This window comes from Hemiscyllium ocellatum, chromosome 5, assembly GCF_020745735.1.
Source record: "Hemiscyllium ocellatum isolate sHemOce1 chromosome 5, sHemOce1.pat.X.cur, whole genome shotgun sequence".
Lineage (NCBI taxonomy): Eukaryota > Metazoa > Chordata > Chondrichthyes > Orectolobiformes > Hemiscylliidae > Hemiscyllium > Hemiscyllium ocellatum.
In genome coordinates this window covers 69,793,387-69,807,058 of record NC_083405.1, presented here as the reverse complement: position 1 = coordinate 69,807,058, position 13,672 = coordinate 69,793,387, and the positions used below count along the sequence as shown (strand labels likewise).

The following is a 13,672-nucleotide window of genomic DNA, read 5'->3' as shown; positions in this document are numbered from 1 at the left end:
TGAAACAGCACAACATATAAGGCTATGGCCATGTGCTGGAACGTAAGATTAGAGTAGACAAGTGCTTGAAGACTGGCATGGACATGATGGGCCAAAGGTCCCCTTTCTGTGCTTTAAATCTCAATGACTCTAAGAGCTGCACAGACATCTAATATTGTGAATTAGAATGCAGAAAACAGGTTGAGAAAAAGAAAGACTAAGACAGAGAGAAAGAAGCAAAAATCCGAAATTAATTAATTCTTTAAAATGTTTTCTGTTATCCAGAAGTTAGATTAACTTTGGAAGCATTGAATTTAGAAAATTAATTTAATGCACCAATCTATACATGCAGTGCCTTCAAATGACCACACAGAGGCAGAATTGCTTTCTTTATTAAACTCAAAGTTTTGTAAATTAAAGAACGAAAAGTTCTTGATGCCTCAATCATATTTAATTATTTTCTTTCAGTAAATGCAGTGGTATTGAAAAGAGAAAGGACTCTGATATTTTCTTATTTTTTAGCAGTTCTTTTTCTTTTCCTTCTGGCTAATTATTTACTTGAGGAGTTCCAGTTTGTAGAACAGGAGAGAACTATTTCAGTAAAAGAGGGTAAAACAGCCTAGTTCAATTAATGACAGGAGAAAAAGTTATATTTAAACACAGCACCTTTTCTAATCAGTAGTCAGTGCTAAACTTTTTGCATCCTGTTACATTAAAAATGTGCAGCTTCAGATCCATTCTTAAACAAACATCACTGAATTAAATTCTTACTAATCCACAGGCTGTGATTTGATATAGTGGAGTGAGAAAGCTCTTTTTCTTCTTCATCAAGTGGTTATTTACCAGGATCTGTAGGAGGGATTTTTGACAAAAGAACTCTATGCACTAGATAGCTGTTTAGATCCATTGCTGTCATTCAGACTGTCAAAGCTTTCACTACAGCGAGCCTGGTAGTCTAAAAAATTAGACACTGTTTCATCACTGGGATGTGATTTTCAATTCAGTGCAGTCTAATAGTTAGAAATTCCTCTATCTCCTGGCTGGATAAGTTTTTTTTGGAGCATCTTTAACACACAATCTAAAAACGATCTGTAAAGCAGCAACAACTTAACTGCTCAGTCAGGCAGATGGAAAATGTCAGAGTCAAGCAGTATGTTTTTCTGAGAAAGGTTCAGGTACATCTCACTAGAAGAATCAAAAGGTCTATACTCAATATCGAAGCACAAATTAGTTGAGTTTGAAGTGCTTCATCCAGACACTCAGTGCCTGAAATAAAAAATACTTCAGTTCTTACCATGTCTCCACCAACGCTGAAATTCTTTTTCACATCATAGAGATGTACAGTGTGGAAACAGACCTGTTGGTTCAAGTCATCCAAGCTGACCAAATATCCTAAACTAATCTAGTCCCATTTGCCAACACTTGGCCCCTAGCCCTCTAAACCCTTCCTATTCACAAACCCATCCAGATACCTTTCAAATGCTCCAGTTGTACCAGCCTCCATCAATTCCTCTGGCAGCATACACGCACTACCCTCTGTTTGAAAAAGTTGCCCCTTAGGTCCCTTTTAAATCTTTTCATTCTCACCCTAAACCTATGCCCTCTAGTTCTGGACTCCCCCACCACAGGGAAAAGACCTTGTCTATTAATCATATCCAAGCCCCTCATGTTTTTATAAATCTCTATAAGGTCACCCGTCAGCCTTCAACGCTCCAGGGAAAACAGCCCCAGCCTATTCAGCCTCTCCCTATAGCTCAAATCCTCCAACCCTGGCAACATCCTTGTAAATCTTTTCTGAATCCTTTCAAGTTTCACAACAGTTCCTATACTCAATACTCTGACCAATAAAGGAAAGCATACCAAATGCTTTCTTCACTATCCTATATACCTGTGACTCAACTTTCAAAGAACTATGAATCTGCACTCCAAGGTCTCATTGTTCAGCAACACGCCCAAGGACCTTACCATTAAGTTATATGTCCTGCACTGATTTGACTTTCCAAAATGCAGCACCTCAGATTTATCTAAATTAAACTCCATCTGCTATTCCTCAGCCCATTGGCCCATCTGATCAAGATCCCTTTGTACTCTGAGGTAGCCTTCTTCGCTGTCCACTTCACCTCCAATTATTAATGATACCTCCTATGTTCACATCCAACTCATTTATATAAATGACAAAAAACGGTGGACCCAACACTGATCTTTGTGACACTCCACTGGTCACAGGTCTCCAGTCTGAAAAGCAACCCTACTCCACCACCCTCTGTCTTCTACCTTTGAGCCAGTATTATATCCAAATGACTAGTTCTCCCTGTATTCCATGAGATCTAACCTTGCTAACCAGTCTCCCATGAGGAATCTTGTCGAATGCCTTACTGAAGTCCATATAGATCATGTCCTCAGCTCTGCCCTCATCAATCTCTTTGTTGCTTTTTCAAAAAGACTCAAGTCAAGTTTGTGAGACATAATTTCCCATGCTGAAAACCATGCTGACTATCCCTAATCAGTCCTTGCCTTTCCATATACATGCAAATCCTGTCCCTCAAGATTCCCTCCAACAGCCTGTCCACCACCGATATCAGGCTCACTAATCTATACTTCCCTGGCTTTTCCTTCAAGGATACACCTGATCAGGTCCTGGCGATTTATCCACTTTTAGGCATTTTAAGACATCCAGCACCTCCTCCTCTATAATATAGACATTTCTCAAGATGTCACCACCATCTATCTCCCCACATTCTATATCTTCCACGGCCTTCTCTGAGTAAACACCAATGAAAAATACTCGATTAATAACTACCCTATTTCCTGCGATTCCACACATAAGCTGCCTTGCTGATCTTTGAGAGGCCCTATTCTCTCCCCAGTTGCCCTTTTGTCTTTAATGTATTTATAAAATCCCTTTGGATAGCCAAAGCTATCTCATTTCCCCTTTTTGCCATCCTGATCCCCCTCTTAAGTATACTCCTACTGCCTTTATACACATGTAAGAATTCACCCAATCTATCCTGTCTATACTTGGCATATGCTTCCTTCTTTTTCTTAACCAAACTCTCAATTTCTCTAGTCATCCAGCATTCCTTATACCTACCAGACTTTCCTTTCACCCGAACAGGAATATACTGTCTTTGGACTCTTGTTATCTCATTTTTGAAGGCTTCCCATTTTCCAGCCATCCCTATAACTGTGAATATCTGCCTAATATAATCAAAATTAGCCTTCCTCCAATTTAGAACTTCAACTTTTAGATCTGGTCTATTCTTTTCCATCACAACTTCAAAACTAATAGAATTATGGTCACTGGCCCCAAGTACTCCCTCACTGACACCTCAATCACCAGCCCTGCCTTATTTCCCAAGAGTAGGTCAGGTTTTGCATCTTCTCTAGTAGATACACTCACATACTGAATCAGAAAATTTTCTTGTACGCGCTTAACAAACTCCTCTCCATCTAAACTATGGCAGTCCCAGTCTACGTTTGGAAATTTAAAATCCCCTACCTTAACCACCTATTATTCTTGCAGGTAAGTGAAATCTCTTTACAAATTTGTTTCTCAATTCTCCTCTGACTATTAGGGGGTTTATAATGCAATCCCAATAAGGTGATCATCACTTTCTTATTTCTCAGTTCCACCCAAATAACTTCCCTGAATGTATTCCCAAGAATATCTTCCCTATCACAGTAAAATGGATACTCACTGTTCACCATTTTCCTATCTCCTCTTACACAGACTATGAGGAATAGACATTTAACTTGTCATCCTGGTGTATAACTGGAACTACTGAACAATGGATATTATTTTTTAAAGCAGAGAGTTAATCGGTTAGTCTGCTTTAATTTTTTAAAACAGAGCTGCCATGCCAGCTTTATAAACAGATAGCAATTTCAAATCTTTGTACTGTGACCAAAATGTTGCAGCTTATATTGTGGCTTGCAAGAAGGAAATGAATTTGCATTAACATCATTTACTTTTATAGATACCAAATTCATATGTGGAAAAATGTTTTCAGTACTTCATAAGCAAATTCCTTCAGTATATCAATAGTAATTAGTAATATTCTTTGATAATTTCAATCCATTGTTAATGTTGTCTATTTTACATGTTTTTGAAGTATTTTTCTGCTGTACAAAATTTCTCCTCCCACAAGCATTATTCCATGGCTAAGAGAGAGCCAATGGAGCATATGCTCTCAGGTCCCAGAGAGCTCTGTCATAGGCATTCTTCAATTCCTTACTGTGCAATACAGGATGGTGGTCCGAGATAAGTCATTCTGATTGAGTATCTGGCTGCCACTCATTGTCTTTTGAATAACTAAGTTCAGATCAGAAGCTATTAGCTCAGAGTTAAGGATTTAGTGCTGCCACTTGCCTTTCATATTAATTATGTGGTACAGCATGTTGCTATTTACACAGAAGATCTATTTCTTTTAATTCCTTTGCTCTAATGATAGATTAGCATGAATGTGTAGGTAATATGTCAACAATATTGATGTTTGACTATGCCCTTTCCTTCCTAACTATTCTCAGAAACTGAGGGTTAAAGGCTGGAGATCAGTCACATCAGTACACAAGTAGCATTGCCCTTATTGATCACTTAGATAATCATTTGATATCTTTCAATTGAGACCATGTTTGCAAACTTTTCCTGAGACATATTACATTTTGGTCAAAGCTATAGAAAGCAAAGATTATAAAGCTGGTAGCTTTCAATTAATTAGTAATCCTTTCTGAACCTCATCACAGCTTTCAACCAGATATGCAGTAAATTTGATATCAATGGGGATAAAAGCAGAACCTGGAGCAGATCCAGGTTTGGGCTGACAAATTGAAGTTAACATTTGTAACTAATAACTGCGAGGCAATGGGCATCTGCAACAAGAAAAGACCCTATCACTCCTGGGACCTTCAGGCATTGCCACCACCAAGAACCTCATTGTCTTGGGGTCAACATTGGCCAGCAGCTGAACTGAACTACTCATTTTAACAACATTAATAGAATAACAGAAACTAGATATTCTGCAATAAATGGTTCACCTACTGACCTCATAAAGTCTCCCCATCATTTACAATGTCCAGGTCAGAACATTGATGGACTACTTACTACTCAGTAAATGATTACAGCTGTAAGGCAATAACATTCATGAAGCTTGACACTATTCAGGAGAGAGTTTTCATAATTGACACCTCTTCCAACTCAATTTATAACTCAGACATCACCAGCACACCAGCTGTTATAGATCGAGAGAAATAACAGCACAGAAGAAAATCATCTGCCTGTCAATTGTATGAACTACCTATTGAATAAACTGCAGCAATTTCTCAAACTTAATTCGACAACAGTTTCCAGTCTTGCACAAGCAGCAAGGTGGTAGGAGTATTGTAACCTCCAATTTCCCTGAATCTGAGATGTCACTATATCTTCATTCATTGCTAGATCAGAATTCTAGGTTCTATCTAACACTATCAAGGACTACAGTGATTTCAGGCAGAAAACCTACCACCACAACCTGCCACAAATAGTGCAAGAAGACAGCCCAGCAACCACAGGCCAGACCAATTTAATCTTGATGCTGGAGAGACTGTCAGCCAAAATGAATATCCATTCAGTCAAACATATGATCATTAATGAAAGCCAGCAAGGATTTGTAAAAAATATGTTCAACAGTTTGCTAGAGTTTTTTTGGTGAGGCAACAGAGAGGGGGAATGAGAGTAATGCCATTGTTGTGGAGTACACAGTCTTGCAAAGAGCATTTCATAAATTATCACACAATAGAATTGTGAGCAAAGTTAGGACTTATGTAATAAAACAGACAATAGCAACATGGATACAAAATTGGCTGAGTGACAGAGCAACAAAATGTAATAGTGAGAGGCTGTATTTCAGACAGGAGGAGGATTTGTGGTGAAGTTCCAGAGGGCTCAGCATTAGGATCCTTCTTAATTATGACCTGCATTAATGTCCAAGACTTCAGTGTCCAAGGCATAATTTCAAATTTACATCGACACATAGTAGTGTTAAACTCCGAAAGGTGGAGTGAATGGACAAATGGCGATGAAACTAAATGATTCATTTCAATAGGAAGAACATCTAAAAATACATAACCTAAAGGGTGCAATTCTAAAGGTGGTGCAAGAGAACTGTCACCTGAGACTATATGTATATACATTACTGAAGGTGGGGGGATAGGTTGAGAGAGCAGTTTGCAAAACATATGGTTTCCTTGGCACGCAGTACAAAAACAAGGAGGTTATGATAAAGCGACTTAGAACACTGATTTGACCTTAACTGGAGTACTATGTCCATTTTTGGCCATCATGGTTTATGATTTGAGTGATAAGGACATGAATTACATGGATAGGTAGGAGAAGCTGGGGATGCTCTCTTTTGAGATTTGAAGGTTGAGAGGGGATTTGGGAAAGGTGTTCAAAATCATGGGGTTGTGGATAGAGTAGAGGGAGAGAAACTGTTTCCATTGGTGAATGAATTGGAACCAGTTGGCAAAGACTTAATATGATTGATTAATGAAACAATGGCAACACAAGGAAAATTTTGTGACACAGGAAGCAATTTGGGTTTGGAATGTTCTGTCTGAGAGTATGATTGAGGCAGTTTCAATTAAATAAGGTATTCAAAACAGAATTGAATTATTATATGAAAACAAACTATTTTGCAAACTAGAAGGAAAAGTGGTTGTGTAGCACAAGGTAAATTGTGCTATCAGAAAATCTGAACAGACATAACAGACTGAATGACATTCTCTGATGCTATAACCATTCTGTTATTCTATGACAATTAGTTGATCACCAATCATTTAAAAATTGCTCAACTGATCTATAATAGCGATCTGAACAAAAATGCAGATTCCTTCCTTGAAATCGATTTGTTCTACTTATCGTAAGCTTGAAGCTTGCAATTTTCTTTTCTTTTAAATAGACCCTATGTTTTTGTGTAGCCAAAGTTGTCCAACTTATTAATGTCATAGAATCATAGAGACATTTAGCACAGAAACAGATTGTTGGGTCTAACTCGTCCGCACCAACCAGAAATCCCAATCTGCCCTTATTTCATTTGTCCCATATCACTTCAAATCCTTCTAACTGTTATACAAAGTCAGATACTTTTTAAATGTTGGAAATGTACCCAATTCCACCACTTTCTTTGACAGCTCATTCCATACATGCACCACCCTCTACATGAAAAATGTATCCCAAAGGTCCTTTTCTAAACCTCTTCCCTCTCACTTTAAACCTATCACCTCAAGTGTTAAACTCCACCACCCTAGGGAAAAAAAACCTTGACTGTTCACCCTATCCATGCCCCTCATAATTTTATAAAGCTTACTAAGTTCGACCCTTAACCTCCGATGTTCCAGGGATAAAAGCTCCAGCTTATTCAGTCTTTCCCTGTTGCTCAAACTTCCAGTCCCAGCAATATCCTTTTAAATCTTTTCCACACCCTCTCAAATTTCACATCATCTTTCCTATAGAAGGGCAACTTGAATTCTACATGGTATTCTAAACATGGCCCATCAATGTCCTGTACAGCTGCAACATGACAACCCAACTCCTATGCTCAATGTTCTGACCAGTGAAGGCGAGCATACCAAATGCCTTTTTCACCACTCTTTCTACCTGCGACTCTGCTTTCAAGGAATTATGTGCCTTCACCCCCTAGATCTTTGCTTGGCAACTGTTCCCAGGGACCTATCATTAAGTGTATAAGTCCTGCTCTGATTTGCCTTACCAAAATTCAACACCTTAAATTTATCCAAATTAAACTCCACCTGCCACTCCTCAGCCCATTGGGCCACCTGATTATGGCTGTACTCTGAGATCATCTTCTTCACTATCTACCACACGACCTACTTTGGTGTCATCTGCAAACTTATTAACCATATCTCCTAAAGAGTATTCACATCCAACTCACTCCAGTTAGTGAGACATGATTTCCCACACATAAAGCCATGTTAACTATCCCTAACCTATCCTTGCCTGTCCAATGCACGTACACTCTATCGCTCAGAATCCCTTCCAACAACTTAACCACCACTGACATAAGGTTCACATATGGTTTATAGTCCCCTGGCTTTTCCTTATAGCCTTTCTTAAATAATAGCACCATATTAGCCAATTTCAAGTCTTCTGACACCAACGGCCGTTGATGATACTAATATCTTAGCAAGTGGCCCTTATAATTCTCTTACTAAAAGATGAATGATTTTGATACAGTTATTATATAATCATTAAATGTTTATTCCTTTATGAAATGCTTATAAATAAGAAAACAAACTTGCATTTACCTAGCAATTTTCATGACCTCAGAACATCCCAAAGTGTTTTACAAACAATGAAGTACTTTTGAAATGTAGTCCTTGTTGTCATGCAAGAACAATAACAGCTAATTTATGTCCAAGAAGCAACAATGTAAGAATTAAAATATAATTTGTTTTGCTATGTCAATTACAGGTAAATAACTGGTGATAACTGCTCATTCTTCTTCTATATAGCATGATGAGATTTCTTTGCACCTGAAAAGGCAGGCAAGGCCAAAATCTAATATTCACTCAAGAGACAGCAACTCCAACAATGCAACATTGGATTGTCAGCCTAGAGTTTGTGCTCAAATCCTGGAATTGATTTAAACCCACAACCATCTGATTCACAACAGGAAGTGCTACCATCCAAACCACATCTGATGTAACATACATAAGAAGAATGAATAAAGTCGGTTTATAATGATGGATTTTTATCTTGGGGGTTTATATCAGTTCATGCCATGGGAAGGCAACGGTCTAGTGGTATTATCACTAGACTGTCAATCAAGATACCCAGGTAATGTTCTGGGGACCCGGATTTGAAACCCAGCATGGTACATGGTGGGAATTTGAATGCAATAAATATCTGCAATGAAGAGGCTAATACTGACCATGATTCTATTGTGGATTGTTGGAAAAACTCACCTGGTTCATTAATGTCCTTTAGGGAAAGAAACTACTATCCTTATCTGGTCTAGTCTACATGTGACTCTGGACCAGCAGCAATGTGGTTAGCTCTTAACCACTGTGGGCAATTAGCATGGCCACTAAATGCTGGTCAAGCAAGCAACACCTTCATCTAGTAAAAAATTATAGCTTTAGTTGTTGTATTTGAATTAGCCAAGAGCTACTGATGGAGAATGTTTCCATTTGGGTTTACCATAAATTTTGTGGAGTTTACAGTGTAACTAATAAAAAAAAGTATAATGTCCATATTACATTCATACTTCACAGGGGCCATGCCAGGAGGAAATGCAACGAGCCATTGACAGGATCATTCTGATTCAACAGCATACTAATGAAGAACTTTATAGATTCCACATTCCAAACTGTGATAAGGGAGGATTTTATAACCTGAAACAGGTATGTAGATTTTTGTAGCTTAAATAAAATGAGGAATAAGAAGGCCATTAGCCAGTCTATGAGGGATAATAAAACAAAGAATTGCTGATGCAGCAGATCTGAAATACACAAAAACAGAAATTGCTGGAAAAACTCAGAAGTTGTGGTAGCATCTGTGGAGAAAAAACACAGTTAATACTTTGAGTCCAGTGGCCCTTTTTCAGACCTGGATCCAAAACACTACTTCTGTTTTCTCTCCACAGATATAGTCAGGCCTGCTGAGTTTCTCAGCATGTTTTGTATTTGTGTATTTCATAGTCCTTGAGGGACTTCTGGCAACTCTCTCTGAAAGAACGAGCAGATTGGCGATATTGCTAGTGGGGTACGACTCAACATCAAACATGGCACAGGATGAAGTGGCCATTCCCAAGTCTACCTCAGTCAGAATGGGAATTAAACATTAGCTGTTGACACAGTTTTGAACAACTCGCTAGTTTTTTAGTTAATTGAGTTAACAAGCCCGTTAGACAGCCATAGAGCTCCATTGATTGCTCATTGAATTAGATGATGGTTGATTTACGTCATAACTCCAATTGAACATGTTACACTCAAACTCCATAACTTTCTTGTGTAATAAACTCTATCAAACTCAATGTTGAAAATTTCCGTTGGCATAGACTCAAAAATGAACACTTAAAATGTCAGGGCATAATAGGCTATGGACCAAGTGCATTGAAATGGAGTTAGTATAGTTTGGTGTTTGTTGATTAGAACAGACATGGTGGGCCAAAGAGCCCATTTCTATGCTGCTTGAATCTATGACTCTATGAATCTATAAGCTTTTTCAGAGAAAGGATTCCCGATTTCCCCAGTTGCAAAGCTGTGAAGCTGTGAAGCTGTGTTTGATGAATGTGTCTCCTCCATGAGAGGAAATAATTTGTCTCTATAGACTCCTGCCTGGCAGCATTAACTAAGCAGAGTTTGCAGAATTATGAGGCCTGTCTGTTTAACAAGTTGCATAAGCTCATCCCTGATTTAGACCCTGCATGAGTCACTCAGATTTGATACAGGTTTTTGCAGCAGCGTTGTTTAACTTACAACATGCTAAAGGAAATGTCTGCTGTCATGCCTCTGGCATACTAACTGGGGTATAATAAATCCTCTTTTAGTTTCAACTTTACTAATGGGCTACCCATTTTTGGTTGTTTCTAGGGACACCCTGTTATACTTATCTAAGATGGAAACATATTTGTCTAAGATGTCTGTTTTGTTTTGAGATATGATTAGGATATTCGGGGGGGAAAAAAAAGACTAGCAATTTGAAAGAAATCCAATTCCACAAGATTCATCAGTTCCACAATAATTCCCACAGTAATTGGTTGGAACTAAATTTTGTGCAGCATATTACCTTAATCTGCATACATTTCATCTACCATTGTTTTCCCACTTTCACATATTGTGCAGGGACACTTTCCTTGTAAATAGGATGCATGACATTATATCTAAAATTGTCTGAGGAACAGCTCAGATGGAAGCTGTGATTCTATAAGAAGCAGGCACAGAGACATGGTAACAAATTTTTCAAAATTAATGCAGCAGTCCTGTCCAGGCTGAGATGTCAGCAGTCCAACTAGTCTCTGCCTCCTCTGTTTCTGGACTACAGCAAAAGATTTCAGTAATTGGAAAGATGGTGGTATTGTAGTAATGCTATCTGACTAATCATCTGGAAGTTTAGGACATGGATTCACAACCTACTGCAGCGATAGGTGGAATTTGAATTCAATTCATAAATTTGAAATGTTAAACTAGTCTCAATAAGGATGCCATGAGTCTATCATCAAATGTCATAAAACCCTATCCAGTTCATTAATGTCCTTTAGGGAAGGAAATTTGCCATCCTTATCCAGTTTGGTCTACATGTGACTCCAGACCCAAAGTAATATAGCTGACTCTTAACTGCCCTCTGCAATTGACTGGCAAGCCACTTGGTTCAAATCCAATTAAGGATAGACAAGGAGATGCTGCTTTGCCAGTGATGCTTGCACCCCATGAGTGTAATGTGCAACTGATGACCACTAGGAACAAATCTTCATTATTCAGGGAAACCTTCATTTTTCCACTCTTTATCCTGTGGATTGTATCATAAGACAATCAGGGCCTTCACTGAGCTGAACTTTAGTAATGCTTACATTGGTAGAATATTCTGCTGGCTTCCTGGAACACATAAGGGTCCCAATATATACCTTCGATCATCTCCAACCATCCTCCTACATCCCTGTCCCCCACTGCAAAGGGCAAGTGGGGTGTTTCATATGAAAAAAAAAGGAAAGAGGAACCCACGATGTAAATACCTGTTGCTGTTTCACAGAGGTAGGCTCTATGGTATTCTAGTAGTACAGCATAGAAAGGCAGAATGCTTTATTAAGATATTTGCAATGCTATAAAGTTGGAAAACCTAGTATTATTTGCTGCATCATGCCTAGAAATCAGTAGGTTGCAGAGAAGCAGAAATTATCAGCACCATATGGCAAATGCCTTTTATAGCATCCCTTTGACCTCCATACTGCAGAATGTTGCCAGTCTCATTATCCCCTACAAGCCTGATTTATTTTCAAGTCTTATTGCCCATGTTTTGGTTTATCACAAAGAAACATTTGAGAATATATGAAGTTTTTTTTTAGAAGCAGCCTAAAAGTAACTTTAAGAAAATGTTTTCATACATTTCATGCTACAGTACGTTTTATCATCTCCACCAAACACAAACAAGGGCTATAGTTCTGAGAATGGTGAATTCCATAATGGTTCAATACAACGAACTGAAAATGACTTGCAATGTTTTCCTGTACATCCTAAGTAGTCTATTTGGAATTTGGTAATTTGTTTGTCTTTCGTCCACTGACTGGAAACATACATGAAGTGTGTTGTGACAGTTAATTTATCAATTGGCTGAAATCCCCAGTATAAAATATCTGCTGCTGAATCAATAACACTGACTTCCATGAGGGGAATCAGTACTACAGCTCACCCAGCACAGAGTTTTGTTCATTGCGAGTATGTATCAGTAAATCATTAAGGTGCAGCCCTTGGTGTTTCATCTATAAGATTTTTCAGTCTGCCTCCCTGCTGGATGAGGTTTGCACTTGGGGCAGAACCAGAGACTTAAACCTGTTTGACAATTCTTCAACAGCACTTCAGGAGCTTGTTCTTTTCTAGTGTACTAGCATGCCACCTAGTGGAATATTATAGTACAGTTCAATAAATAAAAGCAAGTCTGAACAATTGGACAGGAACAAAGGAACAGAAGTACGTTATTCGGCCTGTCAAGCTTGCTCCAGCATTCAATTAGATCATGGTTGATCATCCATGCTAATATCCTGCACACATTCCATATCCGTGGATGCCATTAAACCTATTTCTAATTTGAACATGTTCGATGATTGAGCTCCCATAACTCTCTGGCATGGAAGATTCCAAAGATTTACTCTGCATCAAAAAATTCCATTTCTTATCAGCCTTAAATGGCCAGTCCCTTATTCTGAGATTACATTTCCTGTTTCTAGATTCACCAGTCAGTGGAAACAGCCATCCTGTCATACCGTGTAAGAATTTTGTAAATTTCAAGAGATCACCCTAGTTAACACAGGCAGTTTCCTCAATCTCCCCAGATTTAAAAAAAATCTTGCAATCTCATTGATGAATTGGATGATCCTCAGTTGTGCTCCCTCGATGACAAATGTATCCACCCTCAGATAGAGAGACCTAAATGGTAATCCAAGGTGCACTCCAACCAAGATTACATGACTGTAGATAGTCATCTTTTCTCCTGTAATCAAATCACCTGTGAGGAAGGTCAACATACCATTTGCCTTCCTTTCCTGCAAGTTGCACCTGCATGCTAGTTTTTGATGATTCACAATAAGGCACCCAGATGCTTTTGAACAGCAACACTCCCCATATTTTCTTCACTTAATTTTCTGACTTTGTGTTTTCATACCAAAGTGGATAAATGCACATTTATTCACATTATTTTCAATCTGCCATGCTCTTACATATTCACTTAAGGTCAGAAATCACGCAACACCAGGTTATAGTCCAACAGGTTTATTTAAAATCACACGTTTTCAGAGCGCTGCTCCTTCATCAAGTGTCTTTATCTGGTATCATGTGACTTCTGACCTTTTCCACCCCAGTCAAACAATAGCATCTCCACATCATGGCTATTCACTTAACCCAACCAACTCCGCGTGAAGCCTCCTTGCATTCCTCATTAACCTTCACAAATAGTTTCATGACATCAAAAAATTTGGAAATATTA

At 38.5% G+C, this 13,672-nt stretch overlaps 1 protein-coding gene across 1 annotated transcript in view; it reads left to right on the top strand.

Moving 5' to 3' along the window:
- The window catches only part of LOC132815735 (insulin-like growth factor-binding protein 4), a 91,691-nt gene that overhangs the window by 74,506 nt on the left and 3,513 nt on the right, over nt 1-13,672 (top strand). Inside the window, exon 3 of the mRNA XM_060824848.1 lies at nt 9,250-9,378. Coding sequence (XP_060680831.1) covers nt 9,250-9,378 — 129 coding nt within the window. The remainder of the gene's footprint in view (nt 1-9,249; nt 9,379-13,672) is intronic.